This window comes from Rattus norvegicus, chromosome 3 (assembly GCF_021556685.1).
Source record: "Rattus norvegicus strain SHRSP/BbbUtx chromosome 3, alternate assembly SHRSP_T2T, whole genome shotgun sequence".
In the NCBI taxonomy this organism is placed as follows: Eukaryota; Metazoa; Chordata; class Mammalia; order Rodentia; family Muridae; genus Rattus; species Rattus norvegicus.
Window position 1 is genome coordinate 52,017,704 of NC_141536.1, and position 25,147 is coordinate 52,042,850.

At 40.0% G+C, this 25,147-nt stretch overlaps 1 protein-coding gene across 4 annotated transcripts in view; it reads left to right on the top strand.

Annotated features, from left to right (window-relative positions):
- Positions 1–22,725, top strand: part of B3galt1 (Beta-1,3-galactosyltransferase 1) — a 582,026-nt gene extending 559,301 nt beyond the window's left edge. For 3 of the 4 annotated variants that reach the window (NM_001434404.1, XM_087653542.1, NM_001434405.1), the window contains 1 exon segment: positions 17,774–22,725. In NM_001434404.1, the coding sequence (NP_001421333.1) occupies positions 18,003–18,983 (981 nt within the window). In that variant the 5' untranslated portion in view covers positions 17,774–18,002 and the 3' untranslated portion in view covers positions 18,984–22,725. 4 annotated transcript variants of the gene reach the window in all.
- Positions 22,726–25,147: the final 2,422 nt, after the last annotated feature.

The window sequence follows — 25,147 nt, forward strand, 5'->3', positions numbered from 1 at the left end:
TCCTTGCAATGCTATATGCATCAATGCCCAAGATAAATACAGCTCAGACTGATCTCTTTCGCAGTGGCTTTTCTCTTTTGAGAAAAATATAAACTTAAGTAACAAGAATTAAACTCCACATGCCATGTTAAAGTAGACCATATACCTCGCAATTAACCTGAAATTTGTGTCCTCTTCGTCTCATTTCATGTTAAAGCAGTAGAGAGAATTTCATGTGATGAGACCCTTAATTGAAAGCAACAACAACAAAAAAAAACCATTTTATAAGGCTAAGAAGGAAGAGATATCTGAAAGTGGTTGGCGTCCACAAACCTTCGCAAGAGCATGGTTTGGTTTGGGCAACTCAGCAGTCAGTAAGACATAGCCATGCAGCCCTCAGTACTGCGTGACACTTTGGGAGCTAGCTTAGTGGACATCCCATTGTTGCCACCACTAGCAAACTATCACCAATGTTAGAGAGAGCCATATATCTTTGTCAGGCCATCTGCTTTCTAGGGGATCCACCAACCCTAAAGAAGCTTCTCCTTCATGTTGTTCACTACAGCATCTGAGTCTTACCCAGAGGCATATGTTAGCTGGAAACTAGATTCTTCTCCCTCCCCCTCTCCTTCCTTCCTTCTCTCTCTCTCTCTCTCTCTCTCTCTCTCTCTCTCTCTCTCTCTCTCTCTCTCTCTCTCTCTCTCTCGTTGTAAAGGAGCCTAGAAAGTTAAGTTGTAAGTTTCAGCTTCTATTACAGGAAAAAAGTGGATCGGAATGAGAGATAAATTACATCTTCTACAGATGACAAGTTTCTTAGCCACAGTCACACAGCTAATAAATGGTAGCATCTTAGATTCCAAATCATATGGTCTTCCAGAGATAAAAGAATGCCCATCATGATGAATAGGTAGCTCACTTGGCCTTTAGAGCTCACGTCAAGTATGCCTTAGGATAAGCTACCTTCTCCACTTCCAGAATTACATACATTCCTAACGTCATTACTGATCTGGCTACAAAAATATCTTCATACTGCGGTGAATTCATAAAAGATGTATCCTTTGTGCTTCGCCTGATTCTCATTAAAAATGCCAACTGTCGTAGCTGTGTGTGGTAGCGCATGCCTGTAATCCCAACACTACAGATGTGGCAGCAAGAGGACCAGGAGTTCTAGGTGATCTTCATCTGGGCTACATGAAACCCTGCCTTATAAAAGTTAATACATCTGACTGACAGAAGCCAGGCTAACCTTTGAAAACAGAAACTCCGAGATAAGATGAGATTCAAGCAACTCTGAGGCCATTTCCTCCTAACCATTACATTCCACTACACATACGGAGATTAAGAAAAAAGTAAGTCAACTTCCATCTAAAAGACAAAATACACGTGGGATGGAAAGGTGGTGCAGAGGTTAAGAGCTTTGGTTGCTCTTCCAGAGGACCCAGGTTCAATTCTCAGCAGCTGGCAACTATCTGTACCTCTGATTCTAGGTATCCAGTGTCCTCTTTGGGCCTCCACAAGGCCTGCTGTGCATGTGATACATGTACCCACATACAGGCACTCACACACACAAAACAAAATATATTTTACATAAGTAAACCCTATGTCATCACCGTCTAACAGGCAGTACTCACGTCTAGGTTTAATCATCCTGTAGTTGTCTGAAGCTGGGGTCATACTGTCCACTTCATAGAAATGTTTCTAATATTTTTATTTGTTTTTGCCTTTGTTTCAGATGATGTTTCATTCTTTAGCCCAGGCTACCCCAAAGCTCATGCGGCTCCTCCTGTAAACTCAAGAGCTTCCCAAGTGCTAGGATAATAGATATATTAGTCAGAGTTCCCTAAAGAAAAAGAAATGATAGAATATATAGATATAGATATAGATATAGATAGATAAATAGATAGATATAGATAGATAGCTATAGATATATAAATATATAGATAGGTATAGATATATAGATACAGATATATTAGATGCACATACATATATTCCATTATATAAACATATTATATATAATATATATTACATATTCTATTATCTATGTATAAGAACACACTCTCCAGGATGTGGTCAGGGTAGTCAAACAATGGCTGTGTCACATAGAGAAGCTAAGAATCTGATAATTGCTCAATCCTCAAGGCTGGATGTCTGAGAAGTCCCAGTCTAGTTCTGAAAGCTATCATAACTCCTAGAAAGCCATTGGTCTCCAGATTATGTTGGAAAGAAGAGGAAGTTGGTTGGAACATCAGTGCAGGAATACCACAGGAACACAGTTACTGGTGTGAGCTAACACACAATATTTTTCCCAAGACTACATGTGCTATTTCAAGATGACTTTGTAAAGTGCTAGGAAACTGGTAGGTATTCATTAAACAGAAACCATCACTTAACGTTTAAAAAATATCAAAGTGTTGTAAGGTTGATTTAATAAAGCTTAGAAATTATTTGTTGTAGAATTCTACTCGGCCATGAAAATGGCGATCCTGCTGCTTGAAAGTGCAGAGGGAAGAACAGAAAGTAAGGTGCTTTCCCCTTTAGTTTCTGATGAACTTACGTTTGTGTGATCCTCGGTGTTTAAAATGAAAAAGAAATGACTATTCCTTATAACTGCCCTGATTCAAATTGCATTTGAGATGGTTTCTAATCTCTCCTTCTACAAGACCATCAAACTATCTGATAGACTCTCAAAGTGCCTGCTAAGAAATGGAAAACAGGGGCTGGAGAGATGACTCAGTGGTTAGAGCACTGACTGCTCTTCCAGAGGTCCTGAGTTCAATTCCTAGCAACCACATGGTGGCTCACAACCATCTGTAATGAGATCTGATGGCCTTTTCTTGTGTGTCTGACAGCTACAGTGTACTCACATAAAATAAATAAATTAAAAAAAAAAGAAATGGAAACAAATAACTTTAAAGTTCTTAGAAAAAAATCACTTGTACCATCTGTTCAGTACATGTTGAGAAAAAGAAAAATGACTATTAAAATGAAATCTTTAAACACAAAATAGCCTCAGAATTTCACAGAAAGTCATATCTAATGGGCCGAGAAAAATGTGCTTTAAATGGGACCTTTTACAACATTCAAAGAGTTTCAGAAACAACCTGCTATCTCAGATGTAAATAAAAGTAAAAGTTATATCTGTGTGGGTGCAGGATTCGCACCTCCGTTGTCACCAGCAAAACCTGCACCGTCTGCTTGCTTTGTTTGCCCCCGAAATACACTCACCAGTCCAAGAGACTGGATTTGTGAAATATATTTCTAGCAACAACAAGGCACAAAGAAAACAGAAGAAAGCCTCCTTTCAGTACAAACAAAGTTTGTGTCCAAAGGAAGGGAGAACTGCTGAGAAAGAATGTTGCGTACAAGACCTCTGTGCCACAGGCCTATGACTTGCTTGGAACTTGTTTTTAAGGAATGGGTGCCCTGTGCTGATTATACTGGAGCAAGGGCCAAGTCCTGGCTTGGGGAATTGGAAGGAAATAAAGGAAGAGAGTTGAGGCAGTCTGGGAACAGCATCTAAGGACAGGAAGGGACATTCTTGGAATGTCACACTGCCAACAGACCACAAGAGCCACAGAGGTGAGAGATGAGGTAAAGGGTGAGAAAAAACTCATTTGTTGGGAGGGTTAGAACCCAAGGGAAGGAGGATGGCCAGCAAGGGAGTGATGCCAGGCCACGGGCAGAAGGCTGTTGGGCAGGCACTGTTCTAAAGAAAGAAGCCCATGGAAATACAGACAGTTAAAAACTCTGAGTGTGAGGACATTCCTTCTTTAAGGGCTTTTCAAAGCAAATACAAGTGGCAAGATTTCTGATCAGGGAGAATTTTAATGATATTTTTAGAATAAAGAGGTACTTTGAGGCGAAGAAATTGAAGCAGCTTTCATGACTGACTTACATCCACACAATCTTAATTTCTCTTGTCTGTTGATTCTGTGCTTTATCTACGAGGCTAGATGTCTGCAAGCCTCTCTGACTATGAAACTTCAACCCCTGAACTTCCTAAAGTCCAGGTATGGGGAGAGAGATCATTGATAATCATAGAATACAGAAGGGAAAACTGAGAAGAGGTAAATACACCAGACCTCAGAAGAAAAGGACCAAGAGAGTCTAAAATTACCATCTCTGTTCACATCCCTGTTAGAGGAGAGGCAGATAACTTAGAATCCACATAGGGGTGACATAGACATGAGAGTGACAACTTCAAGCACCAGGATAATGTAAACATATCTGATCTCTATGCATAGGTAGAATACAAATGCTTTGACAATGGGAGTCATAGACAAAAGGATTAAGGGAAACCTATTTGGAAGGTAGTATTCCCTGCAGAGGATGATGGTCAAACATTTGGTGGGCAGTTTGTGTGTCACAAAGCTGGGGTCAGGCAGAGGTAAGGACGCTGAAGAAGTGGCCTTGATGACCGGATAATCTCTAAAGAAAAGAAACAAGTTACATATGACAAATCCAGTACCTGATAAGAAAATCAGGCACATAGCCCAGAGTTTGGTAGGAAAAGAGTGCGGCCAAGTAGCTACTCTCTTAAACACCCCTAACTGCTGCGTTACATTGGTTTTCCTATGTAAACATTTCTATACTCATCCATACTGTTTTCAGCCCCGAAAGCAAATGGGTCTGTTGGGTCTTTGGTAGAATGGTACACATTGCCGGTTTGCATTCGAGACAGCTTCCGTCACAACCTTAACAAGCTATGCAGAAAGAATGCAAAGCTACAGTTTGTATCGAGTGTCTTAAACTATCAAGTTTCTGAAAATAAATCGAGGTATAGCTACCCCCCGGGATATTTTGGTACATTTATAATGTTAATTATGACTACATCTGTGCTATCTAGAAGGCTGAATTTGTGGACTCTTAGTCCTCTAAAATTACATACGAAAAATTGTAAAGCTCTGTCACACGGTACTAATAATAAACAGCCATGATGACATTTCCTCTAGCTAATATGCCCCCTTATCGCATAATCGCAACATCTTTTAATAGAAATATTATAAAATGAAATTGAAGCTTCAGATGAAAAGCGTCAATGAGAGGTGCCAAGTTTTACTTTTTACTTTTGAGCAACAGCCAAATTTAAAAAACAAAAAACAAAAAAAAAACATGTTTTTTTACACCAACTATTCAAGATATGTTGGCTAGTAAAATTTCTCAGAAAACATTTGTGTGTGTGTGTGTGTGTGTGTGTGTGTGTGTGTGTGTGTGTGTGTGTACATATGTGAGGGGGCAGCCAGAAGCCAAAGGGTGGCATTGGGTGTCTTCCCTATCACAACAACCTTGGTTTTCGAAACAGGGTCTCTCGCTGAACCTGTAGCTCCAGGTTTGGCTAAACTGCCTGACTGTCGAGCTCTTAAGATCTGCCTGTTATTCTCTTGCCTGTCTCAGGCACTGGGGTTACCAACGTAAGTTGTAGCATCCAGCATTTTTATGGCTGCTGGGAATCTGAACTCAGGTCCTCATGCTTGTACAATGAGCACTTTATTCACTGGGACATCTCCACAACTGTAAATATTTTACAGGCAAAATGTTTCTGTCCTTCCCTTTATTGTGTTTGCATTAACAATGATGATTACCGTTAACAATGGTAATTGTGTTCTGGAGGCCAAAATACAGTTTATACAAGATTTTCCAATAACCTTACAATGACGTCACAAAGCACGACTGCCTGTTATTAGTCCCCTGTGGTAGATGAAGAGGAAATGGAAGTATAGATTTGCAGACTTCAAAACCGATGACCAAAATTCCAGAAGCTGAATCTAGGTCTTTCCCTACTATGAGATTAAATGCTCACAGAACCATTCCTGCTGACAGCAGCTGCATTAAATTGTCTTAAGCTATTATGGTTTCTAATAAATTGTTCCATAAAGAAATATTTCAATTAGAAAACAAATGGGAAGAAAATTAAAACTCACAAATTCTTTTCTAGATGTTATCTTTTGCTACATAGTACTGGTCCCATTATTTTTGAAATAGGGCCCAAAATAATACAACCCTTCTGTAGTGGGCTGAGAAATATCTCCCTAGACGTTATTCGTTACACATATAGTTAACACACTAACATTTTTCTGATTTATAAACCCATCCATTTATATGACCCTATAGCGTCCTCCTTCCCCAAGTAATGGACCAAATGAACGCTATTTTGATAACGCAGAGTTCAACTGTTAACTCGTCCCAGCCGCTATTTCTATTAATTGGATGTCTTTCCTCTCATCTTCTTCCACAGTTCTTATAAAAAATACTGGCGGTCTCTTTCCCCCCTCCCCCCAGGTCAGTCAAGTGGCCAAGCTTCCAGGTTCACCTGTATAAGTAATGTAGTTGCCCTGTCAGTTGTTTAAAGCACGTCTTACGTAAGGCAGTCGGGATATCCGTGACCACGAAGGAAGCGAAGCATCTATTTAACAAAATGAGATGGTCCCGGTTTTTTTTTTTTTTTTTCATTCTTGCCTGAGAGGATTGTGGAATATTTAAAAAGAAATCTTTTTTTTCCCTCTGAATTCTAGAACTAGGGCAACACATTGATTTTTTGAGAAAGCTGTAACCTTCCTCTCTAATTCCAAGTGCACATTCTCGGCTGCCAGGAAATAGAATGTGGCTTTCCGATTGCAAAAGCCCTGAGCCCATGCAAAGATATCCTCGCCCTAGACACTCCTCTCCCAGGTTGGCCCCATTCTTCTAACGGTTAGGGATGTATAAAGACCTTTGCTGTAAATGTCAAAGTGTATTAAACTGAAAAGGAGAAAAGTCTAAATCTCTTTTCTTTCCAATCTGGGGAGGAAAATGATTCCAAACCCTGATGAAAAACTTTTTTTTTTTTTTTTTTTTTTTTGCTTTAAGCTATTTCCTTACTGTATGTGATCGACCAAGTAAGTTCAATCCTGCGGCCTCCCTGAGAAGATTCATAATTAAAATTTTAAAGTGAACAAATTAGCTCTTAGCCTGTCAGCAGCTGAGGAGTCAGAACTTTGACTCCCGTCATCGTCCAGGGATTCACTCCTGCAAGGGTGTGGTCCTCTCCTAGTAGGAGACGGGCTAAAAGAACCACTGAGAGAAGCAGCATGCTGTGACTCCAAGGGATAATCACTCAGCAGGCTGGGTTCCTTCAAGGGCTGTGGTAATGGTATTTTATTTCCTCCTCTCTTGTGCCTACTTACAGCGTAATTACAAAATTGAGAGAAAGGGAGAGAGCCAGGCATGGATATAACCGTACGCCGGGTTCATGCAGCCTGCTAGAAGCTCCACCCAGTGGGGCTCATTTGTCAGTTAGTTCTGTCGGAGACTGAAGGTGCTTTGATGTCACTCACACACCTAATTATGCTAATTATGAAATTTTCACCCTTTGAAATCTTGAAAATTAAATGTGCAGGAGGGAGGTATGTGTGTCAGAGCATCTCGTCTTGCTGCTACCCAAGAGAGTGGAAAAATACACTAAACTGAGCCCCTCAGGAAGACACATTGACTCTTAGGTGCCCATACCTCGGAATGCAGTTTTATTTGGAACAGTTTTCATGGTCTTGATTTAGGTAACAGAAGGTCATTATGGTGGCCCTAATCCAATATGGCTATGTCCTTGTAGAAGGGAATATGAGACTCAGAGATACATGAACAGGACAACACCACATGCGGATGAAAGCAGAAATGATGCTGACATATCCACAGCAAACTTCTGAAATAGATTCCCCCTTGTGATTCTATGAATTTCTTCAGTGTCTGTTGTAATGCCTCCCTCTTCATCTCTAATTTTATAATTTATATAATTTATAATTTATAAAATTATAAAATTTTAGTTAATTTGGCTAAGAGCTTGCCAGTCTTGCTGAAAATACATATCTCAAAAAATAAAACAACTTTTCATTTCCTTGATTATATGTGTGTGTGTGTGTGTGTGTAGGTGTGTGTGTGTGTGTGTGTGTGTGTGTGTCTGTTTCCTTGATTTTTAACCCTGAGTTTCTTTCTTGATGTTTATTTCTTTTACTTCTTTAGAGGAATCATTTCTTTTTGTTTTAGGAATTTCAGATGTGTCAATAAATTATTAATGAGATCTCTATTTTATGTATTTATCTTTGTTGGTTGATTTGTTTATGATGAAGGCACTTAGTACTATGAGCTTGACTTAGTACTATGAACTTGCTTCTTAGAACTTCCTTCACTGTGTCCCATAAGTTTGGGTATGCTGTGTTTTAAACTTCATTTAGTCCTAAAGTGTTTTTAATTTCCTTCTTTATTTTTGTCTTGGCTTATTTTACGTTCAGTACTAAGTCATTTAGTTCCTACGAGCTTGTGTATTTTCTGTTATTTTGGTTGTCATTGATATCCCTCTAGCTTGACCCCATGACAGGCAGACACAGTGCAGGATGCTATTTCAATGTTCTTAAATCCGTTAAGACTTTCTGTGTTCCAGTTAGTGATCAATTTCACAGAAAGCCTGTGAGCTGCTGAGAAGAAAATATAATCTTCAGTGTTTGGATGTAATATTTAGTAGATGCCTGTTATGTCCACTTGACTTCCGATGCTATTTAACTCCAGCACATCTTTGTATAATTTTATTGTGGAATGCTTTTATTTATTTATTTATTTATTTATTTATTATCTGTAAATTATTTATAATAATTTATTTATTTGTAATTATTTATTTAATAATTATTTATTATGTAATAACTATTATTCTATTAATTATTTAAACAATATTATATTGATAATATTAATTAATAATATATTGTTTTAATAATTATTATTTATTTTTAATTTTATTTATTTGTGATTATTTATCTTTTATTTATCTGTAGATGGTAGAGTTTTGCTGAGCATAATAGTCTGAATAATAGGTATATGTGGTCTCCTAGAGTTTGTGGAATAGCTGTGGCTTGTCATGATTTGTAAAACATCCACCCATACCCTACTGGTTTCCAGAGAGTCCACTGAAGTTCAGAGTTATTCTAATGGGCCTGCCCTTATGGGTAATTTGCTCTTTTCTTCTGGCAGCAACTAATATCCTTGCTTTGTACTGTGTGTCTCCTGGATTTTATTTTCTGGTCTTGTCTGTTTCCTCGTCAGTATGCTTCTTGTACCGTTATAGGCACCTTCTACTTTAGGTTGGGGAATTTTTCTGCTATGATTTTGTTAAAAAATAATCTTCTATTTTTGTGACCTGTGGTTCTTCTCATTCCTCTATTCCTATCATCCATAAGTTTGGTCTTTCAGCAATGCCCCACATTTCCTGGATGTGCCTAGAAGTTTCTAGATTTAACATTTTCTTTGACTAGGGTATCCATTCCTTCTACCTTGTCTTCAGAACCAGAATTTTTTGTGTCATGTCTTTACACTTTGTTAGCTAAACTTACCTCTGAGCATTTTTGTTGCTATGAAATTATAAAAAATAATGCTGTCTTTTAGCCTGCACTAGATCTGGCTACCATAGTGCCCCAAGATATCTGGTAGATATCTTCATCTCAGTCAGCAAAACCTCTCACTTGCTTTGCTCTATCCCATATCACACTGCCGATGGCTTCTCTCTGAGCCTGGCAACAATCTCTCTACCTATCTAGTTCCCAAGGCAGGTTGCCACCATGTCAGACATATGCATGTCTCCAGTCCTATTGAATTCAATTAAATTGCCACATGAAAGAACATACAACACAATACTGATCCAATTAATAAGATATAATCACCCACCTAGACATACAAAGCCCTGTACACATCCACCCCTTAAGAATATTCATAACAACCAGTAAATGTGCAAAGAAGAATTTTAACATCCGCCTCTATGTTCTCCTGACTGCTTCTCTCGCTCCAGTCTCCTCCTCCTCCTCTCTAAACTTTTCTCCTACCCATCCTTCCTTCTTGTCCAATGACAGGCCTCGTGCTATCTTGTACCTGCCTTCACCTGCATAATGACATCATCCTACAGTTTTTATCTCACATCCTAAGGTTCTCATTTCCAGTTTTATTTCCATTTGAATTATCATTGGGGATTCTATTTTTATGTTTGTGTCTTAAAATGCCATTATTTCATTCAAATATCTGTTTTCATGCTCTTCATTAAGACTTTTTTCATACCCTCTTCAAGGTCCTTGAACATATTTGTAAGCTGTTTTTTGAATTCACTGTCTTGTGCTTCAGCTAAATCACATTTCTCAGTGCCTATTGCAATATAGTTACTAGTCTCCGGGTGGCATATATTGTCTTGGTCATTCATTTCTGGGCAATTTCCATTCTTTGGTTGCTCTTGTCTGCTCTGGATTCTAGGCAAGTGTGGTGGCTATGTAGTAAATGATAGAGGGTACTTTTGTGTCATTGGTGGATACAAAGAAATGAAGATGGGCTTGGAGGAAAAGCTTCTAGGAGCAGCAGGAAAGAGCTAGGAAGTAGAGTCCTTAGGAAGTGGAAGTAGAATGAGAAGAAGGGCTCCTTCAGGCAAGCTGCCACATGACTAAGAGTGATTCTAGAGAGACCTGAATGGAGGACAAGAGTGCGTAAAAATCATCTACCTACAAGTTGACCTGTTGCAGCACTGAGGGTTCCTGGTAGATGAATTTCTGCAGGTTTGAAGATATCTCAGTGGAATAGAGCTGGGCTAGAAGGGAAGCCTGAAGAGTCTTCCAGAAAGAGGTAATGGTACCCTAGGTCTGCAGCAAGTGGCAGATTCCTCAGGGAGTAGAGGTAGGGTAAGAAGGAGGGACTACAGGCAAGCTACCAGAGGGCAAAGATTAAGGATGGAAAGACGGGGATGAAAGGGCTAAGGGGACCTGGGTTGGTACCAAGAGGTAAAGTCTCCAGGGAATGGAGGAGGGGTGAGAGAAAGCACCTGTACAAGCAGAGCTAAGTCTACAGAGATTGGAACGGAGGAGTAGCAGCCTGGTGAAAGAACATTTACCTACACTCCAGCCCAGTGTGGTTACTGGGATCCCAGGGAGAGAGTGTTTCTGCAGAATGACAGCTGTCCCAAAGGTGTAGACATGGCCTATCCTGGAGGACTGAGAGGGTCAATGGGAAAGAGCTAAGAGGATCCTGTAGGTCAGAGTCTTAGATTAGTTGATGTCCACCTGCCTTGATGAGCGACTATTTTCAATCTCTAAAACTTCTAATACTTTCAACACCTGAAAAGACATATATAGAAGCTCTTTGGGCATTCTTTATCCCAGCTAAGATGAACCCTAGGTCTGCAGCAATTAGTCCTCACCCTGCCTGCCCAGGATGAACATGGAACCATGGACCTTGCAGGGTCCACTCGAGACAATGACCACTCCCTGCTAGGATCCCCTCTGGTCAAACAAAGGACTGCTTTTTAACAAGTTCAGGGGTCTTAAAATTAAATCATTCAAAGTAGCAGGCAACCCACCATTCCGTTTCCAAGAGAAACGTGTGCTTCTTAAATTGAAAATCCTGCCCCATTAACTCCCTGAAAGGTGAAGGTGGTTATTTACTGGAGAGCTCTGTGACTGAGCTCATCTGCAGTACTAGAGGGAACATCTTTCAAATGTTCTAGCTGAATGTTCCTATTGGAGGGATTTGTATTTAACGGATGACAAGTTAATGTGTCTTCAGTGTCTTAAAGTTGTGGTAAAACTGCTAAAAGGTATGACAGATGTTATGCGGGCAACTTTCTGTTTTACTGATACATTAACTTGCCCACTGAACAGGACTCTAAAGAATGCTGTCCGGGTCACCAGAAGATTCTGCCACCTCAGCTCTCCAGCTGGCCGTGGTTTTCCTTTTGACATATTTTTGTAGTTAAGAAGATATAGTTTACTGCGGGTCAAGGAAAGCATGCTTAACCAGGGATGAAAGTGGATAATGACGCCGAAGAGTAGAAACACCACTGTGCCGGTGCATTTGCAGGTAGACACTGTGCTGTTTCTAAAGGCTCCAGAATAGGTAGCTTCTCCCAGATGACTGATGGCCCCATTGGGGTTGACTTTCTGGAGAAGGCAATGGTACATGAAGTATCCTTCTGGGTAAGAATTGTACAAGATTTGGGACTTCTAGAACTAGGTTCAGTTAGTTATCAATTACTAACCAAGCAGTTCTGGGACTTAATGTCTCCACCTTGGATATGATTCAGATCACATTCTTCTGACCAGTAGCATCCTACAGTTCTGTTCGTTGTCTCTACAACTATGGTGTAGGTGGGAGCAGTGTAGCCCTAATACCCTTCAAGGTGGCCAGCTACCTAACACAGTAGTAGGTGACTCCTTTTGACTTTTATTTGGTCTCTGGCTTTGAGTTTTTGAGGACACGCAAAAAAAAAAAAAAAGAGGAAAAATGTTTCTCAGACATCTTTATTGGCATCTCACAAACTCAGAAGGACAAACCAAAACGCTGAGATAAACTCTAGGTACTTAAAAGAACCAATCAGTCTCCATGCTCATGGTCACAAGCCATGAACTGCTAAGCTATCGAAATCTTCCTGTCTGCAAAATTTTAGCTGAATGCTTCCCTCAGAAAGAAACGAATGAGCTAGAAATGTTTGTGAAGACCTCTGACACACACAGATGTAAACACTCTTATATTTTGCTCTCATTTTATATTTAAGGCCCCCGAAACAAAGAGAATCCAAATTACAACATAGCATTACACAAAGAGTAAATGAGAACATGTTTGAGCATTGCCAACCACTTCAGCAGGGATCCATGATTTTAATCTTTAGAGTTCTTTGTATCACATGACTCAGTCTCATCTTTAGTCACACTACTCCCTGACCATTTCTTGGCCCAGAGGTATATCTTTGCGTGGCTCCCTTAGCTCTAAGTACACGTTACTGTTGACCACTCTTGAGATTCTACCTGGACTCTCTTTCATATTTCACATGGTTCTGATTATGTTTCTAATTGGATAAATGCTACTTTGCATTTAGTGTTGATTGAGGTATGATGCTGTGCCAATATTTGTTCTCGTGCCTGATGAAAACGAAGGTCAATAAAAACAGCGATTCACTCCATATGTACGTGGGCTTCAGGACTTCAGAGAAATGCACTGAAAAATGCTTCAAACCCCTTCAAATATTGGCGTTCCCTCAGCCCCTCAACTCCCACACCACCACCACCACAGTTGAATGCTAATGAGCATGTTCCACTAATGCGAACGCCCCCACAGCACTGGCTTGGTGCAGCGCATGCGCACTAGGATGACCCATGTAGTAGCCTGGTGTTCAGGTGTTTTCTCTCATTTTATGCCTGTCGTGTATGCTGTTTGCTTTGCCTACGAGGCCCAGACTTTTTCCAGATAATTCCCGATTGGTTGTACTTCACATTCCAGTTTAGTTTACTTGCAACAAAACTCTGAGGGACCACAAAGAGTACTGCAACCCAAGATGTACCAACATAGACTAGGGTGGCTTTTCCATCCACCACAGAGCCTATTATCTCTCAAGAGGCCTTAGGAAGTTGGAGAGTGGTCACTTTTCTGGTCACTTACTAGATGTGATCTTGAACTGGACGTTTAACATATCCGAGCTTCCCTTATCTCACCCGTAAAGTGAGGAGGATATGTCTTTCTTGAGACACTGTAAGGAATGGTGCTCTATAAAGCAGAGTACCACACATCGCACAACGCCTGGCCTGGTGTGTGTAGTTTATTTTATTTTACTATTTTATTTTATTTTTACCCATTTTATATGCATTTTTGTTTTGCCTTCTGGTGACTATAGAGGCCAGAGAGGGACTCAGATCTCATGGACCTATAGTTATAGATAGTTGTGAGTTTTCATGTGGGTCCTAGGAATCAAACTGGGTCCTCTGGAAGAGCAGCCAGTGTTCATGATCTTTGAGCCATCTCTCCATCCCCTTGGGATATGCATTTTAAAGTGAGAGATAATGAGCTGGGTGTGGAGATGCATTTCTTTGGTCCCAGCACTCAGTTCAAGGTCAGCCTAGGCTATGCAACAAAACCTTGTCTCAAAACTCAAAACAATAGTAATTTGGAACCACTGAAATGAGAACTAATGATAATAATGCTAGAATTTACCACGTGCATTAGCTGTCTAGGGGAGAGTGTTTCTTTCACGGAGAGTATCTGTAGGCATGCAAACTTTCTTCACATGCTCATTTACCTCTCTCGTAATTACTAAACTCTCCATCTACCTGTATTTTCACAATCCTTTTGTGCAGACAAAATCTCACTGGAACATGTCAGAAAATGAATTCTTACTCCTTTAGGACATAGATCTGTAAGAGAAAGAAATCCTTATTATGTATGGAGGGATTGCTCCAGAAACTGTAGATGGGATTTGGGGAAGGTAATTCCTCCCTCATATTCAAAAATACACAAATAAGTAACTGGCTTTTCAGCTCAGAACGGTTTTCAGATGCTGCTTACCATAGGACCACCACATCTCTCTATAGCGCCACTTTCCTCCTTTCCTTGGTCTCTCTCTTTACCCCACCAGTTAGTCTCTGGTACACATCATATTATTGAATGTGCTATTTCTTTTGTCTGTGTGGCCGTTATTTGGCTGATTCCTAGTTGTGTTGGAAGTCTCAACTTAGCTCACTTTTACTGATTTACAGTCTGCATTCTATGTTCCTCCACTGCCTCATCCAAGAAGGGAAGGGAATGGGCCTGCCCTGTATGTAGCACGTGTGAATGGTGGCCCCTGGGAGTCTTCTGTGCCTGGTCTATTATACTGTACATTTCCCCCAAATACTCTTTTCCCAGTCCACTCCTATATACTTCAAAAGTTCATGTTGAAAATTATTTTAATTATTTGCTTGGAATCTAACCTATTAGCCCAGGATTTCTCAGGGCAAGGATTTGAATTATGTAGCTCTCTTTTCTCAATACTCTGCAGCAAAAAAGGAAAGTGTTACAAGTATTTGATTAGTAGGTAGATTCACAGTTAGTGAATTCACAAATGAATGGGTGAATTTTGAATGAAGACAGATGTGAAATGGGGGATAGTAATTTGACTCTGTAGGGACAGGAAAGGGACAGTAAAAAAGGAGATCAAATAACTAAAGAAATCCTCCATTAATCGTTTGATTAATTTCCCCTGAAGATGACTTGCTTCCTTACCAAGATGCTTCTGAGTCCCTTGAGATCTTAGTAAGAGTTGGCTCACAATTTAGTAGGAAACAATACAAGGAATAAGGAAAGAGGGACAATGGAGATATTCTTAAAGAATGGGATATACGAGATGAGAACATGGTCAGGTTTGGTTTCCAATAACCATCACCATTCTCATTCACCAGTCATTGTCATTAAAATGAAGTCAGTATTTGTATATCCCAAACTCAAAGTCCCTTCCCACATTCTCTACCACTAGTCTTTCCTTCTCTTAACTTTAAAGCAGCAGTTCTCAGCCTTCCTAATGCTGCAATGACCCTTTAGTATGCTTCCTTATGATGTTGTGGTGATCCCCAACCATATAGTTCTCTCGTTGCTACTTCATAACTGTAATCTTTCTACTGTTATGGGTCATAATGTAAGTATCTGATGTGCAGAATATCTGATATGCCGCCCCTGTTGTTGAGATCCACAAGTTGAGAAGCTCTTGCCCTAAAGTATCAAACTTCCTCATTTTCTTGAAGCCATTCATCCCTGACCTTCTCGTTATCAGCTTCTACTGCCCCTTAAAGCAGAAATGTTCTCTAGAAGGCTAGAAATATTGTATTATATATTACAGAGTTCTTACTGGATGGAGACTCAACTATGTAAAAGTTATGTGGTGTGAACCACTGTACTATTCTGTCCAATCACCAAAATTCAATGGTGGAAGTGAATTATTGCTGGTCTCATGGTTAGCTCTAAGACTATACAAGAGTATGGGTTTTAAGTTGCCAAAGACTAACCAGCCCAAGCACATAGTTATCCCTGAAGGAGACTTTGTTGAAATTAGTATTACTGCCTTTCCCTTCCATAGCTATTGAATTCTGTTCTAACTAGAAAGGAAGAAATAATTTTTTACATGAATGAACTCTATAATTTGACACATATTTTTGGCTGGGATAGTGTTTTTTAAGCTCTAGAAAACAATGCCAGTTTTAGAAAGGATTAGTTTTTCAAAGAACAACTTAATTTGAATACCAGTTTGTCTTTTGTAACATCTTCATTGAATTTGTGAACTTTAAGCTCAGCTGTCCCTTTGATTATACTCATCCAATGCATATAGATGTGTCAATCAGCAAGACAAATTAATGAATGAATAAATGAAAAAATAAAAAAGTCCAGTCTAATTTCCTCAAAAAAATATAGGGACATTGATAACAGGAAATTCCATGTAATGTAGAACAACTCTGAAATCAGTATAACCAAGATGGTTAGCTGCTAGTTTCCATGTTTTGGTTAATTTCATATAACTGTAACCAATGTATGTCAGAGAACAACATACAAAGAAGAAGCATTTCTCTTTTGATTGATAGCGTCAGAGTTTTGGTGTCACCTTTCTTGGCTTATTTCTCTGTCTGCACCTCTTGGTCCCTGAGACCATAGTTGAAAGAATTCAGACAAGACGTATGAGCCTAGTAGCAAGCAGGCGTAGAATTTGTTTGCACAAAACCAAGCACCGTCTGAAGAAAGGTAGTGGATGGTGGTCAGAGGGACCATAGTATCAGTCTACATTTCAGGAAGGGTTTATACCATTTCTACAGACTTTAGAGTGTTCAGCTCTACAAGAGGAACTTTGTCATAGACATTCAAGGACTGGGCAGAACACTTGGATTGGCTCTTACAAAAGCAGGCAATGATATGTCTTTGTTCTTATCAGAAAGCCTCTGCAGTGCAGTATTACGCAAGGCTTAGTATTCTTAGCTCTAGACTTAGACAGTCATCTACTAATGAGATCCAGGCAAGTCTCCTCCCATAGTGAGAGAAATGATTCCAGTACCATTCTTCTGACCAATTGTTAGAGTCTTAAAATTCCAACTTTTGTTTTCTTGGCTGTTGACTATAAGGGAGGGGTCTGGCTCAGTGTCCTCCAAGCCTACAAATGTCTAAGTCGATACTGAAGAGTAGGAAAGATGAGGACAGTCACGGGAGAATACAGAACTGGGAGCCATTTACTACATAGATGAAAGGACACAGGCCATGAGGAAGGGACTGGAAAAATGTGTATGCTCAAAGGAATGGTTTAGGGACCACCTTTCTCCAGTTATGTCTTACCTTTCTAGGGCCAGACTTTCAGTAAGTAGTGTCTTTGGAAGGAACTTTATTACCAGCCATAAAAAATGAGTAAGTATGTTTTCTGAAGCCTTGGAGAAAGCAGAATTGCATGGTAAGAACTGTGCCTACTGCCAAAGCAGGAACAGGCAACAATTCTTCCTCATACTGAGCCAAGAAAGCAAGGTATTAGCAAAAGTTTGTGAGGATGCAGCTATCAACACATTCTCAAATGGAGAACTGAAGGAAAGGAGGCAACATTAAAGGTTAAATTTTTTTATCAAAATCAAATGATTAAAAGCTCAAAGTTGGGAAAGTGAAAGGTATCTGAACTGTGATGTGAGTTCGTCTGAAGAATTTGAGAGCAAAAAATGTGACTAAGTGCAAAGACAGTCTTTTCTGGAGAAGGAGACCCTTTTTGGAAAATTACTGATGTTAGCTTTACTCCTGACTCACCTACTGCTCATGGCCAATGTATTCATGTATCGAATATCAATACGCATAAACAGTTTTCTGTTCACGAGAGAAGAGAAGCTAGGAGGTTATTTCCGGGGCTTCTTGGGGCGTATGAAGATGAATGGCCGTGTTTACTTTAGTCATTGCTGGTAATTCTTACAAACTTATTGTGTTTATTCAAGAATATGGAAATGGCTAAGTAAGCAGGAATAAAACTGTACTTTATTGATTTTTGCAGAGTTCTGAGGAAGATTTCTGAGGCTTGGAGCTTCCATCGGGTTTGGAAGAAAGTAAAGTGAATTCCATGATGCCACAGCACAAATAAAGCCCATGGACACCCACCAAGCAATTCCTCTCTGGCAGAATTTTTAGATTGCCGAGTAATATGCTGCCTTCGCGAGGGGGCAAGAAACTAGTGCCCAAAAGACGTGTTCTTCAGTATTTGGATTAGACGCGTTCTGAAGAAAATGGCGTCAAAGGTTTCCTGCCTGTATGTGTTGACCGTTGTGTGCTGGGCCAGCGCTCTCTGGTACTTAAGCATAACAAGACCTACTTCATCATACACTGGCTCAAAGCCATTCAGTCACCTAACAGTTGCCAGGAAAAACTTCACGTTTGGCAACATAAGAACTCGACCTATAAACCCACATTCTTTTGAGTTTCTTATAAATGAACCCAACAAATGTGAGAAAAACATTCCTTTTCTTGTGATCCTCATTAGCACCACCCACAAGGAATTTGATGCCCGCCAGGCAATCCGGGAGACTTGGGGGGATGAGAACAACTTCAAAGGGATCAAGATAGCCACGCTTTTCCTCCTGGGCAAAAATGCTGATCCTGTTCTCAACCAGATGGTGGAGCAAGAGAGCCAGATCTTCCATGACATCATCGTGGAGGACTTCATTGACTCCTACCACAACCTCACCCTCAAAACCTTAATGGGGATGAGATGGGTTGCCACCTTCTGCTCAAAAGCCAAGTATGTCATGAAAACAGACAGTGACATTTTTGTGAACATGGACAACCTTATTTATAAACTCCTGAAACCCTCTACCAAGCCGAGAAGAAGATATTTCACTGGTTACGTCATCAATGGCGGGCCAATCAGGGATGTCCGCAGTAAGTGGTATATGCCTAGGGATTTGTACCCTGACAGCAACTACCCACCGTTCTGTTCGGGGACTGGCTATATCTTTTCCGCTGATGTGGCAGAACTCATTTACAAGACCTCACTCCACACCAGGCTGCTTCATCTTGAAGATGTGTATGTGGGACTGTGTCTTCGAAAGCTGGGCATACATCCTTTCCAGAATAGTGGCTTCAATCACTGGAAAATGGCCTACAGTTTGTGTAGGTACCGCCGCGTCATCACCGTCCATCAGATCTCTCCAGAGGAAATGCACAGGATCTGGAATGACATGTCAAGCAAGAAGCATCTCAGATGTTAGTACTTTTATCATTGTAAATAACTTTCTTTTCTAAGAAATGGGGACTAAGACGTTGGTATTGACAGGTGCCACCAAGGGAGCACGAACTGGTAAGGGGTTTTGTAAAGGTTTTGCTTCCTGTTCCTAGTCTTTAATCGGATCAGTACTTTGCAAGAATTGGGCTCGGCCATAGAAATGGTGAGTGAGTTCGTGAAGGGCCAGGTTTCATTCTTAGGTCCTAAGAAAGAGTGACCCTGAATAACTGCCAGATTAGCGCACCGTGCATCTGAGAAAAAGATCTGGGCCAGGAGATAGAAACTCACAGTAATGTCTTCATACCACCTCTGCAAACGTAAATAGTGATTCTTTCTTAGAAATCAGAACAAGTCGGGAAAGATACGCAGTCAGGAGCACACACTAGATGAGGTAATCAATGCTTTGCGCTGCTGTCACATGGCATTCCTACATAAGTCGCCATGGAATGTGTGCAGAATTTGAGATCCTACCAATAACTGATTTTTTTCCCTGGGGTAGGGAGGCTAGGATGAAATAAATGGGGATGTAAACTTGAGAATCAGTTATCCCGTGTGGATAGAAAACACCTCGGCATGGACTTACAAGGATTGAATCTGGTCAGCAGGTGGGTTGTACATAAAGTGCTACTTTAAGTAAACAAATAACCCCCCCCATAACAGATATTACATGGTGCCACCAAGGAGAAGGCTAAATGTGGACCTCTCATCTGCATCCTTCCATATACTGCCTTTAAGTGCATGGTATGGTTTTGGATCAGGCAGGTCTGTGTCTCCATGTATAGAAAACAGGTTGGTAGGAGGCCCAGAAATAATACATAACAACTGATGAAATGCCAATTTAGGTATCCATTCTAATGAGCATAAGGTTGACAGTAGTATACAAGGCCCTCTCTCACATGTTTGCAAAGCACATGAGAAAATCTTTAATGAGTTACCAGTATTATTAAAAGACATGCCCCAGCTACCAATAGAAGAAATGCTCTCAACGTCAAAAACGTTCATCTATGTTTAGCAGCAAAAAAAAAAAAATCTTTTTGATGTTCTGGAGATTCTGTGGCTGAGATCTGTGGTAAGGAAGAATAGGGAAGCCGAGTTCAGATCCCATTGATGCCACAAATGTATGTGGCTCACATGAGCAGGGGTCTCATTTTTGATGTGCTTCTGTCTGCTCACTTGTGAAACAGCTAAAAAGAAAAATCTACCTCACAGGTACTGTGAGAGCAAATCACATTTGCTAATAAGTATTTTGAGATCTTTAGTTTAAAAGGTGCTATGTAATTCCGTGTGTATCACGCACTATGCTAAATGCTAAAATGATTGCAGTCATTTTAAAGATGGTTATCCATGATGGCAACATCATCTTAATATAACAGTTTACCAAAATATTGACCGTGAACTATCAGTGTACCTAATTCTTGGAAGACTTGAGTCTCCTTGCCTGTAAGTTAGTTGATTAGGGAAGCTTCAGTTCCTCCACCACACCATGGTCTCTCATTCTGGTGATGAGTTTGTCACTTCAGTGCATTGCCTTGGCATCCCAGGATGTTTAAAGCAAAAAGAATCTGCTTTGCTTTGGGGAGGAGCTTTGTACAGGTTTTGCCAAACACAAACATTTGCCCTGAATTCATAAACCTCGTTAGAACACGTAGAGCTAATCTGCTCCCTGGGAAGATGAAAATCTTCAGCAAATCTCCACAGTCACACATTTACCATCCATGCTCTACTCAGTGTTGGGATGCAAAGAAAGCCCCACCACTGAAAAGGGTTGTTCGTTTGAGCTATTTTCTTTGCACATTGACCTTTGCGAAACCCCCATAGAAGCTGGTCGTGATGGGGATACAAAGAATAAATGGAGTTCCGTAATCACATAATCCCTTGCTAGGAAACATTTGATATCTCATCACCCCCAAAGTACTAAATACTGTAGGACTTCCCATCCTTTAATAACGATGGTGTCAAGTGACCCGGGAAAAGCTGTAACAGGACAAGGGGAGTCACCCTCCCACCAGCTAGCCTCAAACCCCAAGAGCTCTATGGCTGGGAAAGTCTCGCACTCTCATGCCTCATTGGCCCCCCAGCTGCACAGCTGAATGCAGTCTCTGTCTCCTGCTCTGGCCTCTATCCCATTCAGCCAAACCACTTTTCATGTCCAAAATCTTACACTATGATAACCATGTATGCACACCTATGAACTGCTTTATATGTATGTGCAAAATATGCATAGAGCCCTAATCTTGGAAAGGAGCAAAAAAAAAAAAATCGGAAAATCATGTGTCTTAAAGACTATTTCTTAACATTTTTATGCTACATAGTACCCTTATGACAAACATGTAAATAGACACCCAAGATTACATGTATATATTTTAAAGGCGCTTTTCTTGTCACCTCAATTGTATGTACAGCTAGAATCTGCTTGATAGGTTAACATTTTCCTCTGCATGGAACTTGATGAGGTAAGGCCATTTGTCCGGTATCTCAATAGCCTTAAGCATGGTCGCTCTCTGTTTGTTTTTTTGGTTTTGGTTTTGGTTTTTGGTTTTTGTTTTTTTTTTTTTTCTTTTTTGGATGTTCAAAAAAGAAATGTTTAGCTTATCAAGGAAAAGTTCTAATTTTCTACTTTTGTTAATTCTATGACAAGAGAGTGGTCAGGTTATTGTCAAATATTAAGCCATTCTTAGCATTTGTTTAAGAAAACTATTTCATAATAATGGCAGTATTCTGGGCCTGGGGGTTTTCGCTCAGTGGTAAACACTTCCCTAGCATGCAGAGGGCTCTGGGTCCGTCCTCAGCACTGCAATAATAAAGTTAAAATAACGGCAGCCCTCCTGTACCAGAAGTCACTCAAATAATGTTCTAAACACTGTCTGGCTCCCCACTATTTCTCCGTTATGTACGGGATAACATCAGCACCTAATCTTAAAAGCTTCTTCATGTATTTCATAGAGGGAAAAAAAAAGAATCCTTTCTCTTTGGTGCCTCCTTTATGTGGCTCTGTGTCCTCTTGGAGCAGTCAATACACAACGATGTACTTTTAAATAACCAGATTCAAAACACGAAGACCATTTTTGATTGGAATTAAATACGGAAGAACAAAACCCCTTGTGTGATAAGATACGGAGGGGAAACAAACTCTATACCGAGAAGTCGAGGAAGGAGTTTTTCAATCAAATTTCTTCTAACAAGAGACCATGGGATATTTATGTGCAGTGTGTGGAATTCATTTTCTACCTTTCCTAATACGTGCGCTCAAGGCGGGAACTGATCGTGTCATTTCTGTAAAGCGGAAGATACTTTTTATAAGCTACAGGTAACTGAGGAATGAAAGAAGTAATTCACTAGAGACGCTTGTTGATAATTGACCTTTAGGTATATTGTTATAAATGAATGATTGTATTTATGTATTTATTTGTTCGAAATTGTACATATGGTTTTGCCAAAAGTAACTGTGTGTTGAAGTGCACTCTCTGGGTTTGTAGTGCTATTTAGGGTTACATGGGTTGCCAATCAAGCTGCTAATCAGAATACTATTTTTTTGTATCAGTGTTACAACATGTGACGAATAGATGACGCTGTCTTTCCATTCATTCTCTCTCCCTTCCTCTTGAAATGTAAACTGTTGGTTGAAAGCGCGATGCGGTTGGACAGGCCCATCTGTCAAGAGGAGGATCATGGTTTCATAAGACTGATTTTTTTAAACTCCTGAGACAAATAAACAAAAGAAGAACTCATCTTGTTTCTCTGCTTATTTGAACGGCTCTCTTTGGGGAGATGTAATTGCTTATGCCCACCCACTATAACCTTCCTAACAATTGCAACGTAAGCAATGCTTTAAACAACTCAGAGATTTTTCCATAAAAGCACGAAACGGATTAGTTGTATACTTGGAGACCTTTCGGTTCAATAAATAAGCCATGGACGACCTCTGGGTTTAGGAAATGTGCTTCTTGCCTGCTTCTCATTGGCTTCAGAGAGATGTTTTACTATCCAATTAAGTGCATGTGTGTTGAAAATGTCAATAAATTCCACCTGCAGAGGGACATCGTGTTGAGAACCTGCTTAGCAAACCAGGGCACATTACATCTAAGACAAAAATCTTGTTTAGTGTTTTATCCATATGCCTGCTTCGGAATAGACACACACAGCTTTTAAGAGTTAATTTATGAATGAGAAAGTTATTCCGGTAGCACAGACAAGTAGATGCTGAATCCTGATCGCTAACTGTAAGCAAGAGACTAAAAGCTCCTTAAGAAACTAAAGTGGATTTTATCTTATTATTAATTTTAATCCAGCTAAACAGGTCTTCACTTACTAACAGAGATGTAAATTTGGGTTTAACTTCTCCCATTATGCCTCCAATTTCATGAGGGCAAAATATAAGCTGGAATATATGAGAAAACAAGAAAGCACAAGATACGTAGTTTTGTGTGCCATGTGGCTTTTGAAAGGAGCCAATGTCAAGAGCAATAGTCTGAGAATATGTGGGCAGGCATAAGATCAGAATAATCCTATTTATTTATGGATATAATAGAAGCACACTTTCTTTACCTGAACCACAAGCTTGAAGGTGTAGCTCAGTAACCTAACCTAGGAAGAACTTTAGGTGGCCCAGACACATCCTGAAGTTGAGGGCACAGGTCTCTGAGTTTAGGAGATGTGCTTCTAGCCTGCATCTCATTGGCTTCAGGGAAGCGTTTTGCTATCCAATTAAGTGAGTGTGTTGAAAACCCCAACAATTTCCGTCTGCAGAGGGACATTCTGTTGAGAGCCTGCTTAGCAAACCAGGGCAGTTTAAGTCTACGGCAAAATCTAAAGCAGAGGCTGTCATGCCAGTCTCCAAACTACATCCAACCCACTCCCAGTGGGCTAAGAAGGGTTTCATAGGGAACATGTGGGCCCTTTGGTTGAATTCAGTCTATGTAATGTATTATTCCAACAATAGGAAGCCTACTTTCTCCAGTAGGAGATGTATCCTAAAACAAAACAAAACAAAACAAAAAAACAACAAAACACTGCTGTGTTAGATTTTGAATTTCAGCAATCCAAAAAAGCATGCAACTTTACTTTGTCTTGCTTTAAGTGGTTTTTTTTCATATCTACAGTTTCATATCTTAACCTGCAAGGTTTAAAATATTTATTCCTTGGTACTTTATCAGAAAAGCTTACCAACTTTGATCTAGACAGATAGAGAAACACTATAAAAGGTGTTAGACACAAAATCTCTACATTATGAATAGGGAATCACGTGGATTGAACATTCTAGTACTGTCTCCCCCTGTCGCCAGAGAGATGATGATAAATGATGCTGAAAAGCAACAGCTGCATGTATTTTTAAAATAGTTCCTTTCCCTCTCTCTGAGTGATTTTTAAAAATTATAAAGCTTGATTTTAATTATAACAATTACCCAGAGTTTAATTAATATATTGCTTAAAGATGTGTGGGTATCAGACCAAAGAGGGTGGGTTTCAAATAGCTTGATTGTCATAATTACAAGCAGTCTGTTTTCTCATTTACTTAATTGATTGTCATAGATTTCCGGATGAGTTCACACCGCTGGAAGAGAAGTGAATGCATTTCTAAAACAGGGAGGGGGAAAAAAATAACCCAGAAGTGGGCCGTTTAGAGAAACGGCATGTCAGCATGAAAATCTGCCCTTGATAACATCTCCTTACCTTTTTGCTGATTAAAATAAGAGTTGTTTAAATGTGGGAGAAATGAATTTTAAAAGTATTATTGACTCAACACATCTTTGATAGCAGTGACCCTACTCTTGCCGCAGCCAGAGTTACCCAGCACTCAAGAAACTTCTCCATCTCATTTTCCTTATGGAATCTATTAGTTTAATATATTATATCAATGATTTGTTAGGCCTCTCGCAATGGCCTCGGTCCTCACCTGAAGAGATTATGGTATAACAGGTGATTTATTCTCTCTCTGAGGTTTACCTCAGAGTGTTTACACATTGGTGAACATTGAACTTGGCAGGCCTGGAAGGATTACTTGCAATGGGACAGTAGGGGGCGCTGGTGATGAATACTATTTTTCAAGCATGACCTCAGCAGGGTAAAACGGGAAGGGGAGCGTGGGGCAAACACTAGAGATTTTCTGCCCTTGCAATATCTTACAACGTGTTTAATCTTAACTGTCGCCCT